At 33.2% G+C, this 21,080-nt stretch overlaps 1 protein-coding gene across 14 annotated transcripts in view; it reads left to right on the plus strand.

Annotated features, from left to right (window-relative positions):
• Tmem161b (transmembrane protein 161B) overlaps positions 1 to 21,080 on the plus strand; it is a 64,637-nt gene that overhangs the window by 19,167 nt on the left and 24,390 nt on the right. For 4 of the 14 annotated variants that reach the window (XM_074077122.1, XM_074077124.1, XM_074077123.1 and 1 more), the window contains 4 exons: positions 243 to 346; positions 13,030 to 13,113; positions 15,239 to 15,336; positions 18,840 to 18,996. In XM_074077122.1, the coding sequence (XP_073933223.1) occupies positions 273 to 346; positions 13,030 to 13,113; positions 15,239 to 15,336; positions 18,840 to 18,996 (413 nt within the window). In that variant the 5' untranslated portion in view covers positions 243 to 272. The other 10 variants (XM_074077131.1, XM_074077134.1, XM_074077135.1 and 7 more) reach the window with 8 other exon arrangements.

A 21,080-nucleotide genomic window follows, 5' to 3' on the forward strand; every position in this document is an offset into this window, starting at 1 on the left:
CTCATTTAACTTTTGTTCACACTTTATTAACTTCTAGAGGATTATGAGATGAGGCCGCATAACATACTTTTAGCTTACACTAAATACGTGGTCTTGAATACACGAATTTGAGAATAATGATGTATTTTAATAGTAAACTGATTTTTCCTAAAATGCAATTTTCAAAAATGTATGGTAAGTTTTCCAGCAGTATTCCTAAACCCAAAGTCATTCATTGTTAAATGTTTGTGTTTTTTACACAGGGTGTAATAGGTATACAGCTGGTTGTTACCATGGTGATGGCCAGTGTCATGCAGAAGATTATACCTCACTATTCTCTTGCTCGATGGCTACTCTGTAATGGCAGGTAAGGCAAGGATAGGCTGATTGTGACTGGCACTTTCTGTTTAGTTAACAAGCCTGATTAACTTCTTAGAAGTGTTAATTCCTGTTTCTAAAGGTATGACAATGAAAGATTATGAGGGAGACTTCCTTTCTTTCTTCTCTTATTTGACACATTAGTAGCTTATTAGTTTATTTGTATAGGATAATTGCAGGGTCAGGGACTAGTGTTTGATCCCCCTGATCTCATGCACCTCCTTTTACTTTGTTTTGTTTCCTGATTACCACGTGTTTCTTTTCTTTAACTTCAAAAAAATGTTGGTCAGCAAGAGGATGAGAATTTATAAATCAAAGTGCTTAAATGTTTTCACCACTTGGGAAAAAAAATTATGTAACACATACATCCTACTGTTAGTGACTCAGTTCAGAGTTACTATGAGAATTAGAGTTCTTTGCTTTATTGCAGTGCATTTTAAACTGTTGCAGTTCAGCAAGGAAAGGGGCAAAGTTATTGGTGGAATTTTAGTTTGTCTCTTGTAACTGTAAGTTCACTACTATTCCCACTACTTCCACAAAGCACCTAAGTTGCCGTGCTGAAATAAGTAAAATAATAAAGCCCCAAATAGGCACAATATGCCCCCAGTACAATAATTAATTAAAAAAAAAAAACCCCAAAACAGGGAAGTTTAATATAGGTGACATATTTAGGCAAAAGGAAAAAAATTATACACAAAAAATACATGCTAAAATCCTATGTAATTCTGAAAAGTAAGTGATAAATTTGGTACCCAGACTACTTCAGTTATTCATCTTTAATAAATAATTAAATTCTTTGTATGTCCATTTTCTTTTGTTTAGACCTTTTAAAATAAAAAAACAGTTTCTCGTTTTGTTTACATTGTTCTCTGTGCCTAATACTTTTTTCATATTGATGCTCAAATACAGAAAAATATTCAGACTTCTTTAAAATTTTGAAACACCCATATGTGTGTGTATAGTGAATATGTATTGAAAGAGCAACTGTTTATAAGTATATATTTTATTAGCAAAATAAGTAATAACTAAAGTTTTGGTAAAGTTGAAAGCCTGTGTTAGACCTATTTAAAAGTGAAAATCAATCATCTATAACTAACTTTTTTTACTGTGTAGTTTTAATATGCCCTGATAGTAATCTTGTTTACATATTTTGCTTAGCTAAACCATTTTCTATAGATCATGAAAGGGAAAAATATCTGCTGTGCAAATTATTATTCTAAGTCAATGAAATCTGACTTATAAATTATAAAAAGTACAGTGAGGTAACTTATTTGTTCCTGACAATTACACATGTGTACACACTATGGTTATGATCCAGTGAGACTTCCAGATCTCTTTCGGCTGTAAAGATCTTAGCAGTCTTGTCCCATTTTAGTCTTCATGCATTTTCATTTCTTTCATGGCCTGCTTTCCGTTTGTTTTTATAAAACTTGTATTCACCGGTTAAAGCTGAAACTTTGGAGATAATCTGATTAGTTTCATTAATATCGTAGTAATGTATTGTAGTTAAAAACTTCATTAATTTATTTATTTTCGTGGTGGTTTTTAGGATTGAATACAGGGCTTTGTACATGCTAGGCAAATGCTCTACCACTGAACTAATCCCTCGTCCTAAAAAGCTTTCCTTTTTTACAGGAATGTTCATAAGATACATACATTATCTGAGGGGGAGTTCAAGCTTAAAAAATAATCATGAAGTTAATTTTCTTCTGGGTCTTTTTTTAAAATATGGTACTGGAGTTTGAACTCAGGATCTTCTGCTTTCTAGACTTAGAGGTGTTTTGCCACTTGAGCCACTCTGACGGCCCTCTTCCACATCTTAACTTGTTTTTGTGAAAGAAAAGAATATTTTCTTTTGTATTGATGGAATGCCAAATGAGGTTCTATGAATATCAGATATTCTAGTAATGTTACTTTTCTGATACAGTTTCATATCCTCACTGTTTTGTTTTGTGATTTTTAAGATCAACTAACTTTTTTCTTTTTTTAAGTGTGTGCTGAAATTATCAGGTCATGAAAGTTACCTTATTGAGTGTTGTCACCTAGCTTAGTTGAATAAGACCATTGTTACAGCTTTTGGTATAATTACTGTTTTACCAACCTTTCATAATATGAAATGATGGTTTTAATATTGAAAAAAACCTCATCCCTTCTCAATTGCCTACATAAAAATACTGTTGATAAACAACAGTTTGCATTTTAAACCATCTGAATAATTGAATTGAAAAAGAGAAATATGAGAGTGTTTTTCTAAGTTCTATAAAAATTCTTGAAGTTTCAGGGGGAAGGCTGATGAGGATATTTTAAAAATTGAACAGTGTAGGATGGCTTGGGAGTGACTGTTGAATAGAAATTTTAGTGGAACTATTCAGGTGAAAACATGGATAGATATCACAACAGATTAATCATGAATATGTGAAGAAACTAGTTTTTAGTTTTTGTATATGTCATCTTATCATTCATATATTCCACTGTCATTATAACTTCAAACAGCAAATAAATAGTTCATAATTTTCTTAAAAGTGTGACTTCTGTTTTGGTATCACATTAATTAATTTCTGTCCCTATATCTCATTGACCTCTATTTCTTTGAAATGGAGAATTTAAAATGGTGTCTGCTTCTAGTTTATTGATTTCATGAATAAACCATTTTTCCCAAAGAATTCGATACCTTGGAAGAACAAGCAATTATATTTAAATAAGCAATTTTATATAAATTGGTAGCCTTTTTAACATAAAAAAGTTAGTTAATTTTCTGGCTCTAAATAACACTTGTGTGTTGATGGTAGTGCTGTTTTTTTTTTAAACTATACTTTTTGTTTTTAAAAAAACTGTATAACCTTTAGCCTGGTTTAATCTCATTAATACCTTTATATTTGTATAAAACATTATGCTGGTAAAATTTTTAAAATCTGTTATTTCATTTGAATCTGTACACTGTGAACTAACTAGGAGGGAGGGTATGTTGGGGTGTGCTCTAACCTCTGAAATCACAGTGTCTGAAATTAATACAGGTTTTTCATTGGGGAATCAGGGAGGGGCTCGGAGCTCCCCAGGAAGGTCCTTCAGAAAATGGTGATTTAAGGCTTCAGTTTTCAAGTGGTACTTAGAGAGTCTAGCCTTCTTCCTGCTTATTGCTCTTTTGTTTCTCCTGTGACCTTGGAGTCCTCTGTTAGATGCTGTGCAAGTTGGCGGGAAGAGAAAATGGGCTATGTATCTTTCTGGAGATTCTGGGCTGTCAAGCTTAGAGATAGTCGTGATTTCTGCCCACATTAACATAAGTTGGGTCCTTTGACTAGTTCTAGCCAAAGGGCTGAGGAATCATTATACCTAAGAAGTAAAAAAAAACCTTGGTGAGTGCGTAGTTCTTCTCTTCCATAGCTGATATTTCCAGATTTGCAAATGAAGAAACAAGTTTTAAATTCTTCACTCAAAGTCCACACACTAATAAATGAAATAGATTGAGATCTTTTCTCCTAGAAGGCCAATTCACAGTTTAGTATAGCATCCCTACCTTATCTGTGTTTCAGTTTCTACTGTTAAAATTGTTTGCAGTCAACTGCAGTTTGAAAATACTAAATGTAGCCAGACGTGGTAGTGCACACCTATGATCCTAGCTACTTAGAAGGTAGAGGCAGGAGGATTGCAAGTTTGAGGCCAGCCTAGGCAAAGGTAGAGGCCAGACTCTGTTTCAGAAAACAAAAGGGCTAAGGGTATAGTTCAAGTGGTAGAGCACTTGCTTAGCATGTACATGGCCCTGGGTTCAATCCCAAATATTGTCCCCTCCAAAAAAAAAAATTAAATGGAAAAATTCCAGAATTAAACAGTTTATGAGTTTTAAATCACATACCATTCTGAGTAGCATGATGAAATTTCATTCCATCCTTCCTTCTTCGGATATGATTCATTTCTTTGTCTAGTATGTCTACAGTATAAGCTCTCTGCTTCTAAGTACTTAGTAGCCACCTCAGGTTATCAGATCTACTCTTGTGGTATCAAAGTGCTGTGTTCAAGTTACCCTCACATTGCATGTCACATGCCTTGTTGTTCACCTGTTTCATCTCATCATGTAAGTATTGTGTTATGCCACATCATCACAATGGTGAGTACAGTATAATAAGATATGAGAGAGACCACATTAACATAACTTTTTTTAAGAGTATGTTGTTATAATTGTTCTATTTTATTATTGTTAATCTCTTACTGTGCCTAGTTTATAAATTAAATTTTATCAATAAGTATATATGCATAGGAAAAAGCATAGTATATGTAGTTAGTGCTGTTGCAGTTTGAGGCATCTTTTTGGGGTCTCGGGACAAATCCCTTAAGGATAAGAGGTTGGCTTCTGTATTTGTTTGATTTATAACTGCATCCATTCCACATCTTGTCTTGGAAATGTCATATTTGAGGAGTTTTAAATTTGGTTACAATTACATTTTGTAACCATCGTGACTTCCGTTGGTAGTTTTACAGAATAATTTAAGATTATTATCTTTATACTATTTTTCTAGTTGTACTTTGCCTTTTAGAATTCAGGTTTTAGGTGGTGTATGATTCCTCTTCACGTATTATGTTCTTACTGCTTCTCTGTGGTTACTTAGCCAGCTTATAGTCTAAATCAAAAGATACACCAGCATTGATTTGATTGCCAAAAATATACTAAGTATGAAATAAAATTTAAGAAATATTTCTTGCTCAACCTATACCTCTTTCCTTAGCATTTGAGATTAAATTTGTTCTGCATTACTATACTATAAATGTTTTGTATTGCTCCTTCCAATTTTTAGGAAAATACAGATTGAGTATCTGTAATCTGAAATTCCAAAGTCTAACATCCAAAATCTGAAACTTTTTGAACACTGATGTGATACCATGAGTAGACACCTGGTGCCAGGTCACAGTGAAAATACACACACATTGAAAACACTATATAAAGTTACCTTCAAGCTATGTTATATGAAATATAAGTGAATTTTGCATTTAAATCTGGGTTCCATCCCCAAGGTATCTAATGTATATGCAAATACTCTAAAATCTAAATTCCAAAACACTTCTGGACCTAAGTATTTTGGATAAGGGATACTTAACCTATATTACAGAAGATGTTAATTCTTTTTTAATATTCCTTTTTTGTGTTTATCAGACTTTATTGGAGGAATTCCTACTTTAATAAGAAGTTGAGTAGTAATACCTCTTTGGCCTATAACCTGTAAGATATATTGTTGACCTAAAAAGACTGAAGATCCTAATGCTTTCAGACTGTTTCTCCCTCCCTCCCCAAAGAGAAGTTGCTTCCCTGTGTATTTACTGTAAACTGCTTTCCTTAACATAAGGAACACTTGTTCTAGGAGTTAGTTGCTTCTGTTACCTAGATATTGCTTATTATGTCCACTAACTTATAGCCAAAGTATTCTCTGCTTTCTATTGTAATTAAAGTTACTTTTTGTTTTGAAGTTTGCTTGGCCCCTCTTTTCATGGAGAGGTAAGTGATAGGTTACATTCTTTGTACATTTGAATAGTGGGTTTTGCATGAAGAGTAGGATATTGCTTTTTCTCCATAATAGCTTTCTTGCTGTACATTTTCCTAATTGTTTTAACTAACCTCATGCATTTTTCTCAACCCTTTCATCTCTGTAATCGCTCACTTTGGTCTGCTACTTCCCTTCATATGTCCCTCATCAAAAGTATATTTTGCTTAAATTTAGTCTGATTTTTATCCCATTCCATATTGTTAAAGAAGGTGTTACAGTATTAGAGCACCTTCATATTTGATTGCCTTAATTGCCTGTTCTCTGTTGCATGTTGCCTGATCCAACAATCTCCAAGTTCCCTTTGGTGAGAGAAACCTACTATTCAAATGCACCAGAGGTGGGACCTATGACCTAAGGGAAGGTTTTAAACCTTCAGCTACCCTTACTGAATGCTTGAGTCCTTGCTCTCCTTGCCTTAGCTGTCTTAACTTCCACTTCCAGAATGTTCGTGATATTCTATGACAATTTTCAACAAATAGCATTGTTTATGTATAACATGGTATTTTAGCTGCTTGTGTTGAAAGATTGTCTGGGTTTTCAGTACTACTTGTTTTTTGTTTTTTCACTTGTTAAACTCATGGAAATTTTGAATAGAAACTAAATTGTCTTTAGTTACTGCCTTGTTAGTTAGACTAGGCTGTTAAAAGAAAGCACTGTGGCTAAGTGGTTTATAAAAAATAAAAGTTTATTTCTCACAGTTCTAGCTCCTGGAACTCTGAGATCAGGGTGCTAATGTGGTCCCTTTATGGTGAGGGGCCTCTCTAGGTTGTGTACTGCCAACTTGTACCCTGACATGGTAGAAAGAGCAAGCCAGCTTTCTGACCTTGTTTAAAAAGGGCACTAATCTCATTCACCTTTACAACCTAATTACCTCCCAAAAGCTCCATGCTCCAAATACCATCACTTTGGGATTAGATTTCAATGATTAACTTACATATTAAATCTTTTTTTTAACTTGCTCTATCAGTACTTTGTTTTTGTATATTTCTTCACATTCAGATTCCCATTTCAAATTTCTTTCTTTTTTTTTTTATTGTGGTACTGGGGCTTGAACTCAGGGCCTACACCTTGACCACTCCACCAGCCCTTTTTTGTGAAGGGTTTTTTCAAGACAGGGTCTCATGAACTATTTGTCTGGGCTGGCTTCAAACTGCGAATCCTCCTGATCTGCCTCCTGAGTAGCTAGGATTACAGGCGTGAGCCACTGGCCACCCAGCCACTATTTCAGATTTCTAAAAGTTTTCTTTCTTTCTTTTTTTTTTTGAGGTACTAGGGGTTTGCAACTCAGGGCTTCGTGCTTGCTAGGCAGGCACTCTACTACTTGAACCACTTGTCAGCCCAAGTTTTATTTCTTAAAATTTCTAGAGTTGTTTTTTGTAAATGGCATTGCTGCTTATACCTTTGAAATAAATCTGGATCAAAACATTATCTATTTTCTGCTACATTTTTTTCAGTGGTATTGAACAAAGTTATAGTGGTCCAATAATATTTTATGTGATTTATACATAAGTGATTATTGTAAAATTATTTCAATGATTCAGTGAGATACAATACCAAATCAACTTCATTATCTGAGCTATTGCTAACAGACTGAAATGAACATAAATGGAAAAGTTACTGAAGTACATTTAATTTATCCATTTCTAAAGCAACGTATGACTGTAATATGGATAAAGATGACAAATTGATAATAAAATAAAAATAAGGGATAGTGGACTATAGTCTAATTATACAAAGATAATCACTATGTAAATTTTGTTATATTTTCTTCTAATCTATCCATCTTTCCACTTACAGGTTATGATATATGTGCAACTTTACATCATGCTCTTTTTTGTTTAACAATAACATAAACACTTTTCCTCTAATTGTATTTTTGTGGCTATTATTAACTGCTTCATGGACTCTAAATCTAATAAAGTTTTATACCTGTTTCAAGCTTATATTAGAAAAGTATAGTACAGCAGTTATAGGCAGGAAGTCATTTTGCTGAGATAGACATGCCAACTAACAATAAAGGAAAAAACTAAAAATTGAGACCAGAAGACAAAGTTTAGTAGTAAATGGAAATTCTATGGTGTGTGGTGTAGAATCAAACTGTATAAAGCACAGACTGTTAAAAAAAAAAAAAAGAAGAAGAAAGAAATCATGCAAACCTACTTGTAAGTTTTACCTTGAATCTGATGTCTTACCATACATGGCCACTCTGTGCTGCCTTCTCAGCTTTTTCAACCAGAACTCTGCTGTTAAGCCTTGTGCCTACCCACCTCAGCCTGATTCTACATTCCTGAAACTAGAGCCCATTGGTCTCATCTTCACACCAAATTCACAACCCTTGTTACAGGTGCCAACCCCTTTTCTTTATTGTATTTTAACATTTTTATGTATTTTAATTTTTGCTTGTGGAAGAAGTGTTTTGTCAGGGCTGAAATCCTGATTTAAGCTGTGGATCCTATTCCCTCTGACTTTTACCTAGACTGCTGCTTTGGTTATTCATCATTTTTATGTCTGTAGTTGCTCAGTTTCTGTTGGATTGTTCCTATTTGCAAGCATACTTTCGTTTTTTTAAAAGATCTTCCTTTAAAAGTAATAAAGTGTTACAGCCTGCCTCCCCACTTAAGAAATAAAGCCCCTTCGTATCTGTTCCTTAGTGTTTTGCTTATTTCTCTATTTCCCTTTGTAGTCAACTTTGCTACATGAGTTATCTATACTTCCTCATTAACTATTTAACCATATACTATGTTTATTCTCTCCTTAGGTGATTTTAAGATTAATTTCCTTGTATTAAATACTGCAGTTATATAGTGACCCCAAATTTTCTCTGAACTGTAGATTCTAATACATAGCTGCCCTCTTTACATTTTAACTTCATGTCTCATAGGCACTTGAAGGTCAACATATTTAAGTTCTCGATTTCTTCCTGCTGTGTTCTATATCAGAAAATGTATTACCATTTCCTTCAAATCAAAAATGTAGTGACATCTTGTATTTCTTACCTTTTTTACTCAATACCTTAAGTTCATCAGAAGACCTGTCAGTTTGCTGTCCAGTACATCTTCCTGCTATTCTTTCTTGCCTCCCTCTAATTTAAGGGGTCTTAAAAATGTAAATTTAACTCTCCTGCTTTGAGACTAGCATTTTAGCATAAAATGTGATCTCTAGACTGTGACCTATAAGACTTGCATAATCTGCTTCCTTTTTGCCTCCTTAGCTTCTCTCTTATGTTTCTTCTTGAAGCTTCTGCTTCATTGGCTTTTTAGTTGTTGTAGTATTGTATTTATTTTCATGCCTTTATGTTGTTGGATATGCTGTTCCTTGCCTGAAATTCTGTTCCCTCCATTTTTCTTATGCTGGTTAAATGTCTCAGAAATTTTCTTCACTATTATCTTGTCTCTCGTGTTCTCACTACTCTTCTGGTTCTTTCATGTGATACCACAACTTGTAATTCATAATTCTGCTCTGACTGGAACACAAGCATCAAAAATACAGAGACTTTGGCTTTATTGGGCATGATTATATCTCCATTGCCTAGCAGAGTATATGCTACATGGTGGGCTCTACATAAAAAAAACAAAACAAAACAAACCCTAATGAATGAATGGGAAGATAAGTAGACTAGAAGTGGCCCTAAAAGCATCCAGCATTCTTGGAGTTCAGCTTTGAAAATATTGCTAATGAAAATGACCCTAAATTATCTAATAAGAAATTATCTAATAAGAGTTATGGTAAATGTAATGTATTTTAGAAAAATGGGCTTGCAAAAATAAGATTAAGCAATCTTGAGTAATTTAAAAAGAAAGCAGTTTTAGACTATATTTTATTCTAAATAGAACCTGAGTTTTGCTATGAGTTTTTTTTTTTTTTTAGTAATTGTATATTTTTCAAAGCTAAATAACTAACTTTAATCTTTGTAGATGAGTTATTAAGTGCCCTTCTGAATGTTAGGCACTCATCATTGGTTATAGACTCTTTGTGATTTGTCCACATGCTAAAATTAACCCCCAAATCAATACTTGGGTGGAGTTTTCCTGGTCATTGTGTATACACACAAAGCAGTAAAAAATTTGTGTGGATCTACACACATGTTCCAAGTTGGGGTCTAACAAGGAAACTCTGCCTTGTTTCAAGTCTCATAAATAAGCAACCATTTTTTGGTCTGTTTGGAGCTACTTTTTTTTTTTTTTTACATTTTCACTTTTTGTTGGTGATTTTACTATTCAAAATGGCCCCCAAGCATAGGACTGAATTTTTGTCTAGTATCCCTAAGCTGTGCTTAGACATGTACCTCATGATGAAAATTTGCTGGAATGATTCTCAGAACTCAGGAAAATGCTGTATTTATTTCTGTAGATATTAGATAGATAAGCTTTGTTCAGGCATGAAGTATAGTGCTGCTGACTGAATTCAATAGTAAGTAATAAACAATATATAATGTAAGGCATTTTTAAATAGAAACACACATAAAGCAAGATTATGCACTGATCAGTTGATGAAATGTTGTGACCAGAGGCTCGCAGGAACCTAACCCTGTATTTCCCCTAGGAGCAATGGTTCAGTGTTCGCGGCGACTTTATAGAACATAACTACCGCGAATAACGAGAATTGACTGTAAGTTAAAATTCTGGACTTAAATGGATATTTCAGGACATGCCTCCTCACCTGTTAATTGTAATTTAGGAACTTTTAGTTGGGAGATAAATAATTTTAAAATCATTAAACTAGGAGGAAACTTAGTTATTTTTGTTCTGTGATCCTTTTTGAGCACTTACTATATGCCAGTAACTATACTAGCTTTGCAGTATACAAAAAAAACGAAATCATATGATCTTTAGGAAGATTGGGGTAACGTACCATCTTAATTTAACTGACTGGTCACCAAAGGAGTGTACTGCAATTCAGTTCCACACAACACTGAGGTAGCACAGACCCCAGAGGTTAAAGTGAGAGTCCTTCACAAGTCTGAGTTTTACTTCATACATACACTAGCTGCAAATTGTTGGAGTATACAGACTACCTGTACTTCTGACTGGCTGGCTACAAATCTAGGATGCTCCCTTCAAGTTCAGTAATTCAAAACAGTGACTCATAGCACTCAGGAAACTGTACTTGTGATTATAGTTTTGGTATAAGGATACACATGGTTTATGGAAGGTTCCATGGTAGTGGAAGAAACACAGAGATTTCATGTCCTCTCCCTGTGGATTCAGAAGATGTTAGTTACTCTCCAGGCACATTAATGTGTTAACCAACCAGGAAGCTTCTCTGAGCTTCAATGTCCATTGATTTTATGGTATTTCATTTATAGATCTGATTTTATTTCATTAGTTTATGAGTAGATTTAAATGATTGAACTCAAATCTCCAGTCCTTCTCCCATCACTAGAGGTTAGGTGGCTGAAAGTCCCAGTCTGTCTAATCATATGTTTGGTGTTTCTGGTGACCAGATCCCATTCTGGAACTATCTAGTGGCCTGTCACACATTAGCTCATTAGCATAACAAAGACATTTTGATTACTTAGAACACTCAGAGGACTTTTGAAGCTTTGTACCAAGAATTGAGAAAGAAAAACAGATATATTCTTTATTACACCACAGAAAGACCACTTTGTAAACTATAGGAAATAAAAGGAAATAAATTAGGGGTTTGCCAGGTAAGAAGGGACATAGGTGTTTTTAAGCAGAGAGAAGAATATATGTGAAAACACCAAGAATATATGTGAAAGAATTAGTTGTGCTAGAATGTTTTACTTTCCAGTGGGGAATGACTGAAAAGTGACTCTGAAGCAGAGGACTATGGTTAAATCATAAAAGGCTGTGGAAGCAGGAAGTCACAACCTCTATTCACATTTGGGCCTTGTAGTATGTGTTTTAATGGAGATTTTCAAGCACACAAAGAGTAGACAGAATAATAAAGTGAATTCCTATGTCCTCTTCAGAGTAGCTGGTGATCAAATTTGTTTCATCTGTTCTCCCCTCACTTTAACATATTTTGTAGCAAACTCTGAACATCTTACTAGTTCAGTCATAAATACTGCAGTATGTATCTCTATATGTAAGTTTTGAAAAAACTACCACAATCCCACTATCATAGCTCAGAAATGTTAATAGTAATTCTTTAATGTCATTATATATTCAGTCATTACTCAAATTGCCAAGTTTATACTATTTTTTAAAACAGCAAGTGAGTTGCTAATAGTTTTTAAAGTTGATACTTTTCACATTGAGATCTAGATTTTTGTGATTGAAAAATTGGAAATTCTGGCAATATTAGGTCTTTATTTCTTTTTAATAATAATAGGAACTTGGTTAAGGTCCTTGCTTAGTTGCCATGGCTTTATCCTTTGAGAAGCCTTGGAGAATTGGAGGAGTACATGTAGGGAGTTTTGTGGTAGTCTCTGCTACAGTAGAAGATAAACTGAACAGAGGTCTGAACTAAAGTCATGTAGTAGATGAGGCAGAATCTAGAGAACAGAATTAATAACAACATATGAAAAGGGTACATTAAATATCTGAATATCAAATTTAGGTGATGGATAGATGGAGCACTAGATTAAACAGGAAATTTATAGTGAACTGTTTGGTTGTTGGGAGGGAGTAAATGGTTTATTTGGGCATTTTCACTGTGTGGTGGAGGTAAATACACGCAGTTGTTATTGGAACTCTAACCAAAACAACGTTAGATAAAGCGAAGAGTAAAAGGTTTTGAAATATAACCATTTCCTCTGATTCTTATCCACATAAAGTTTGAAGGGAAAGAAGGAAAGACTTCCTGTAAATGTGAGAATATTCAAGCAGCTTTCTTTTTAAAGATATCAATCACTTCAAGTTAAGGATAGATGGAGAATTGTGCTTGTGCCCACTTGCCTGAAGAGTTCACTTCATTTACTTTTAATAACATAGTTATATGAAACACAGATGTGACATAGCACGGCTGGCATCTAGTAAGTGCTTGGTAAGTGTTGGGGCTTGAGTACCAGTATCTATTCTGGATTACAGTTTTCACCTGATGTATTTCCCTCCAGTGTCTTCACAAATAGGAAACTCAGTAAATAATAATTGTAGAATAAGTGACTAATTCCCTTAATTTTAAGTGCTTTCTTTAAAAGGGGTTTTGTTTTGTTTTTTTTTTTTTCCCCCCTTAGTTTGAGGTGGTACCAACATCCTACAGAAGAAGAATTAAGAATCCTTGCAGGAAAGCAGCAAAAAGGGAAGAGCAAAAAAGATAGGTAAGTTATCTTGATGAGCTTGTAAAGGTTTAAATGTTTAACACAATTTATGCAAATATATTTTTATGCCTTACTTAGAGGAACATTTAAGTATGCTAAAAGCAATTGATAAATTTGAGATCAGAACCCATGCAATCTGATAATGAGAAATGAATATATAAGCACAAGACAATCATTATTCAAAAAATGGTTAACTTTATTCCTGTGTTTAAGTTATGAAGACAGTATAATTATCACATTAAAGAAATTTAGTTGAGGGTCAATTGAGGAGAGAACTGGAGCCATGTCTTTATAACTCACTTAAACGATGTCAATTGATTTTTCTACTCGTCCTCCTTCTCCTCCTTCTCCTCCTACTACTACTGGTTCAACTTCATTTTTAACTTGTTTTTTACCTCAGCTTCCTCATCTTTTTTAAAGTAAAAGAGGTGGACAGTGTAACTTCATAGACTCTGTTCAGTTCTTAAATTTTTTTTTTTCCTTCAGTGCTGGGGATCAAACCCAGGTCCTTCCACATGCTAAGCAAGTACTCTCACTGAGCTATATTCCTAGCACTTGTGAATATTTTATGTAATTGTTTAAAGTGTATGAAGAAAACTACCTACTAATAAATCTCATTGAATGTACCACAGTAGATTCTGTGAAATGGAAAGACTGAACATAGTCATTTTGAAGAATTCTTCCATTTTTAAATTTGCCTATCTTTAAGTTTAATTCTCAGGGAAAGTTCATGTAAATTATCCTCTCTGAATGCACCTTCATTTCCTCAACTGGGGATCCAGGAAGACTTTAGATCTTTTTGACTTTTAATGTATTATAAAATGTTAGCGACAACATTAACTTGGCCTAATAGATTTGTAGATGCTAAAAAAATTCTTTAAACATTACTGATTATCTGACATGAAATTGGACATTTGGGAAGACTGTATTTACTGATCTTATTGCCATCTTCTCTTTCTCTTCTCATTGTAAATGCATCTTGAGGTTCATAGGAATATTAATTGTAAACCTTTTTTTTAGTCCAATAGTTAAACTCTTTAATAAAATATTCTTTTTTAACATATTTTCCAAATTAGCTTTATGCTGTTATACTAAATCTACACAATGACCCTGAATAACTTGCTTTACATTTTACTAATGATCAGAAATGTTAAATGAGTTGCCCAAGGTGACATAATTAAAAGCCATGATTTTAATCTGAGTAAGTTTTTAGTTTCTATACTTATATTCCACTGTTCTACCTTTAATTTACCTATTCAGCACTTGTAGAATTTAGTTATGTAATACAGTATTCATTTTGTAAATATTTGAGTTCTTATATGCCTTGTAACGAACATTATTTTGTAATAATTTTTATCTGTTGAATATGATTTATAATTACAGAAAGATATGCTAATAATACTCTTTTTTCCTAATAGCAATGATTATTGATTAATCTTCATGTAATACTTTTACAAAGATTTTCTCAGTTTATATTTATTCAAGAATAAATGTAAAATTATTTGCCAGTATTGAAACTAATGTTGCTAACTAGGTTGTTACTTTCTATATTTATTGTTTTTGTCTTTAAAATGATACAAGTACACCTGAAGAGTTCTATTTTTCTCCACCTATGGTTTTTTGTAGAAGAAACTCAAGTTAGCCTTTCATGTTTCTCACTTTCTGTATGCATTAATTTTAATATTTTACTTCAGTTCTCACTGTAGTTATAGATCTGTTTATGTGTCTGTGTGTTGTGTATGTCATTTCATAAAATGAGAAGTACATTTTTTTATTTTCATTTCCTTTAATTTTATGCCTAAAGAAAGAGGTACTAGATTGTCTTTAAATCTACAAAAGCAAGAGTAGGAGAAATGGGTGTGAAATGCTATGCTAGCAACCAAAATTTTGTTGCTGTCACCAGTTTAGGTAATGCTTACTCTGGTAATCTATATGGTCACATCTTTTGAGTATATTTACCTTCTGCAGGATGAAATACTAGAAATTCTGCTTTTTTCACTGTGAAATTTTAAATCTCCTTTGTATTTAGTTGGATAACAGTGTAGGAAATTTGTTTTTTTGTGTCACTTGGATAACAGTGTAGGTAATTTGTTTTTTTTTTGTGTCACTTGTCTGATTTTTATAGGAAATATAATGGTCACATTGAAAGTAAGCCACTAACCATTCCAAAGGATATTGACCTTCATCTAGAAACAAAGTCAGTTACAGAAGTGGATACTTTAGGTAAGGGAAATCTTGGTAAATTATTCTGTAAAATTTAGTTTTATATTATGGTACTGAAAGTACTTTAATTTTATCTTTTTTTTTTGTTTTTCTAATCATTAAGTCCATTAAACAGAATATGAATTCTAAGAACTTAGCTCAGAATGACTATTTGAAATTAATCTTTTTTCTATTCACTTAAATTCTGTTGTTTCCCATTTTTCAGAAGAGGCTAACTTATACAAACTTGTTAAATAATTTCTGTTTATTAAGTAGAAACTAGAGTATTATAGTCACAGTTTTGAACTTTTTGCTTGCTATACTAGCTAACCATCTCCTTTTATTGTGTGGCTTGCAAAATTGCATTTGTGTATTTGTATTGAATTACCTATATTTTCAATAATTCATGTAGTTGAAAGGAAAGTAGTTTTAGTTCATTATTATGAATGGAATTAGGATCAGAAAACTTCACTTATTCAAGATTCACTTTTACCCATTGTTTATCTCTAAATCATTTACTTTTCCTCCTATATGAATCTAAAATAAGTTCTGGGAATTTAGACATTTAAAAGTGCTCCAAGTGATTTTGATTTTTTCTTTTTCTTTTTCTTTTGGAGCACTGAGAGGTTTGAACATCGCTTCATGCTTACTAGACAGGTCCTCTACTACTTGAGCCACTCTGCCAGCCCAGGATTTCGGTTCTTGACCGTGTTTGAGAGCCATGGGGCTACTTGATTAAACAAGGAAATAATACATTTAAAAAAAAATTCCTGATAATGCATAGAGTACCATTATGCAGTTTGACCTTTCCTGTGACACATTTATCTAGCATCTTACATAGTTACTTTATAATATAAAATGTCATTGAAATACTGAAAGCTGAGTGTTACAACTACAAAGATTAAAATATATATATGTGTGTGTATATATATGTATATGTCAGTGAATAACAATATGAGTCAGTTGTCTAGGTTCACTTAGACTCAAAACTGGTTATGTCCTCCTCTTGCTCTTTTTCCTATTTTACAGGCAACATTTAAAATACCTGAAAGTACTGAAATTTTTTGTTTTAGTGTTCATATTTGTTGAGTCCTATATGTGTGCTTACTTGTGTGACAGTGTTTACAGACATGTATAAAAACAAGAATATAAACACATTTTCCTTGATTTCTTGTGTAGTTTTACCATTTTTGCTAATTACTGTTTATCAAAAAGTATCAGCTATTTACCCATAATAGTATCTTAAGTATGAGACATTGTTGAGTATCAGACATTATAAGTATTTGTATTAACATCCTTATAATTCTATGAGGTTGGGTAACTTACCATTTTTTTTTTTAACTCATTAGAAAATGATTTAAGTAACTGGGCAGGGTTGCACATGGAATGTGGTAGAGCCAATCAGTAAGAACTAGATTATTTTAATGAACTTAAAAAAAAAATTGAAACATAGTTTGTTGAGTATCTGATTTCATTTGTACAATTTTGAGAACTGGTTGCAAAAGGTACTAATTTACTAACTGATTACTTAATATTGAGAGCATTATAATTAAGCAGAATAGCAGGGAGATATTTCTTTATGTTTTTGTTTATGTAATCATTTGTGAATGTGTGCTGTGTATGTACATTTAAGTAAAAGCAGAAGGTTTTCTTTCTAAACTTCTTTTGACTCTCAGTAGTCACATATATAATTATATTACTGAATACAAAAAGAGTGTAATACTTAGGTCAAAACTTATGTGTGGCCAAAGATACATAATTTGTACTTTTGCTGAATATGCACATAATTGATAATCCAGTAGCTATCTTGAAAGTCTTAACTCAGTTTGTATTAGCTATTATAAGAATTTCTCAAAGAGCATAAGAACTTTTGAATGTAATCTGACTGTTTGCTAAGAGTGAGTTCCATGGAAGAAGACTGTGAATGTGGGCAGGCATCGAGAATCAGAATGTTTTCTTTAGTTATTGTTAGTAGAAATTAAAAATATTTAAATAAATGGTATTTGTCTATCTTTTCTATCCATTTCACTGTACTCCTTCCAGAAAATTACTCAAAGGTCGAATGTGGATAATTAAAAAAAATTTTTTTTTCCAATACTAAGGTTAAACTCAGGGGCTTGCAATTGCAAGTTTAAGCCATATCCCCAGCCCTTTTTGCTTTAGTTATTTTCTGGGTAGAGGCTCATATTTTTGTCTGGGGCTGGGCTTTAGATCATGATCCTGCTACCTAGATTCTTTTATGTAGCTGGGATCACAGGCACATTCTACCATGCTCAACTTTTTTGTTGAAATGGAGTCTCAATAATGTTTTATCAGGCTGGCCTTAAACCATGGCCCTTCTGATTTCTTTCTCTTGAGTATCTAGGATTATAGGTGTGAGCCACTGCTCCTGGCTGCATAGTATTTTTCTTTGTGGTGAAAAGGATTGATAGAGGTATTCTGTAACCACTTTGGAATAAATCTTTAAGGTTGATGTTCAAAAATTAGGCCAATCTCAAAAGAAAATATAAAACAATTAAAATAACTTAAAGGAAATTAAGAATGTTAACATAATTTAAAGCAAATGAATATTTACCCAATCATAAATTATTTGAGATTTCAAAAATACTACTGTTACCACTTAAGACTGATACATGGTTGGGTTAGGTTGTTTTGAATGTTTTAGTAAATCTTACTTTGGCATTTTATTTTTAAAATGCTTTTCTGAAAAAATATTGTGTCTTTGGGTATAATTGTACATTTTACAACCAAAATAGATCACTTTGATTTGTACCAGTAAGAACATGTGAATTGACATTTGTATATGCGATTCACTTCCATGCTTTTAGGGGGCCTTCTAAAAAAATAATGGTGATTGTTTTGAACCACACTCTAGCAGAAGTAAGCCAGAATGTCTATACCTTGTAAGAAGTTTAAATCAAGTGAGATGCAAAGGTTGATGAAATTGTATTTACTGTCAGAGAATTGTAATTTTAATGTAAACTGAAGAATGGAATCACTGGTGAAGGGGTATGGTTTTATGTAAAATCAAAAAAACATTTCAACACCTTTCTTAGAGAAGAGGGAATAGAATTACTTGTCCTCCATCAGTGTGGTTAACAATTGAAACATAAAGTTTAACTTAGTACTTCTCAGAAATGAACTGTACAAGTAAATCTTTTGTATTCTAGATCAACCTAGTTTTCATTGAAGTTCAGATCATAGCTAGATCCTTAAAAAGAAAATTTTTTACTTATAACTGTAAAAAATAGCTAATCAGCTAAGAAAATGTCAACACATTTGCAATCATATTTTAACAAGTTTAAATAATTTTACATAATTTTAGATGATTCTTATTTAATTTGAGCTTTTAAAATTTAATTTTGTATGCTAACATTTGAATCTGTTTTCTGCATTTTTACATTTGCAAACTTTACATATCATCAGATAGAATAAAGTCTAGCATACTTAGTGTTAATCATAGATAAATCCTCATAAACTTCATATAAGATTTAAGTGAAACTTTTTTAACCTTTATTTTTCAGCATTACATTACTTTCCAGAATACCAGTGGCTGGTGGATTTCACAGTGGCTGCAACAGTTGTGTATGTAGTAACTGAAGTCTACTACAGTTTTATGAAGCCTACACAGGAAATGAATATCAGCTTAGTTTGGTGCCTGCTGGTTTTGTCTTTTGCAATGTATCCTTCAAAACATCATTAATGTTAATTTATGAATTTGTCTTTTGCAGTTAAAATAACATCTCTGATTTGGGAAAGATTATAGGTCACTGGAAAACTTTTCATTTCTAGCTCTTCTTTATTGCAGTTTTTAAAAATTTCAAACTTTAGCCTGATGTGGTGGCACATGCCAGTCATCCCAGCTACTCAAGAAGCATAAATAGGAGAATCACGGTCCAGGCTGGCCGTCACTTAAACTGGCAATCCTATTTGAAAAATAGCTATAGCACAAAGAGCTAGGGGTGACACTTAAGTGGTAAAGTGTCTATCTAGCAAGTACATGGCCCTGAGTTCAAGCCCCAGTACTCCCTCCTATCCCCAAAAATTCAAAGTTTAAAAAAATTAGATATAGGGAAAGATACCAGTCACTGCCTTCTCTTTCTTATCTAAGTCCAGTATCACAGAGGCAGCCACTATCACTTTTTTTTCTTCTCCTTTTTTTTTCCCTTGGCTCTATTGAATCCAGGCAAGAGCTTTACCGCTTGAGCCAAGTCCCTAGCCCTGGTGTTTGTGTTTTGTTTTTGAGACTAGGGTCTTGCTAACTTTGGTTGTGCTGGCCTTGAACTCCTGATCCCTCTGCCTCTGCCTTCTGAATAGCTGGGATTATAGTATGAATCACCACACCTGCCTTTCACCTCTTTTAAAAAGCCTTGTTTTAATGGACTTCCTTCCAAATGCTTAACTATTTTATAGTAGTGATACTATTTTAATTTCTTCCCTTTTTTTCTTTCATTACTGCATTTATTTAAAATTTTATGTTTGTAGTCAGTGTTACCGTGCCATGCCTATGAAAATATTATTTGAAGTTAAACACTATATTATTACCTTCCTTGAATAATATTTTTTATTTTTGTTACTTGGAAACTAAATTTCCCCAGAATAAGATACATCATTTCTATTTTGTTTTTCCGTGGCATTCAAAGAAGTAAATAGTTTTTTCTTAGAAGGTTGAAGTAATGAAAAATTTGGTGGCCTTTTGCTCTTCATGTGTATCTCCTCCCTACCACCCTCCAAGTATATATACCCTCTAGAAACTTTTTCTCTTTGTCCATTTGGTATTCTGAAGATTCATTGGTCATTAGGTTCTAGGTTTACCCTTAAGATCTAAAAACTCCTGTCTTTTACTTCTGGAACATATTTTTGTTGAAATTTTCTTTTGATCAAATATCTTTGTTTTGCCTGTTGATGTAGTAACTGTGAGACAATAAAAAGTAGAATGGAAGCTCTGAGCACACAGTGAAATAAGTGTTAAATTTCTGGCTAGGCCAGAGATTACCTTTTTACCCTTTCCAGAGCATAAATCTCCTGACTTCTTTTAGATGGGTGTGGATTGTACTGGTCTTCTTAAATACTTTCCATTCCATAGTTCTTGTGTTGTGGATGTGTAATATCTTTTATTTATAAGGACAGTACCTTTAAAAGTTCTAATTTGCACCTTGCATCATTTGTTTTCTTAGCTTTTCTCACTTTTTTGCTTTAATGACACAAATTATTCTCAAATATCTTTTGATCTTTAATTGTCTCTTTATAGTCAAGAACTCAGTGATACATAGTCTGAACTCAGTGATACATTCCTATAATTCCAACACTTTGGAAACTGAGGCAGGAGGATCACAAATTTGAGGCTTTCTGGGCAACACAATGAGTTCTAGGCCAGGCTGAACTGCATAGCAAGACCCTATCTCAAAACAAAACAAAAGCACTAAAAAAAATTGGAAGTTTTAAGCAAGTGGCTGGAACTTATTTATTGATGGGCCTTTTTGTAGGTGGTTGAGATGAGATCTGACAGTATTCTTGGGGTGGAATGAACTTCTAACTTCAGTGTTTTCAGGTTGTTGGCTATCATTTTCTCCAGAGATGAGTTTTCTATTTTCCTAAGTGTGTTGTGTGATTGACAACTAGTATTATGGGAGCTGATGCAGAGAAGAAGGCTCAGTGTCTCAAAATTCATTGTGCAGACATTTATTTAATTCCTTCCCTTTTTCTTTCTTTCTTTTTTAGGGGGGTGGTGAAATAGGGTTTGAACTCAAGGCTTTGTGCTTGCA

The sequence above is a fragment of the Castor canadensis genome, chromosome 6, assembly GCF_047511655.1.
Source record: "Castor canadensis chromosome 6, mCasCan1.hap1v2, whole genome shotgun sequence".
NCBI classification, from domain to species: domain Eukaryota; kingdom Metazoa; phylum Chordata; class Mammalia; order Rodentia; family Castoridae; genus Castor; species Castor canadensis.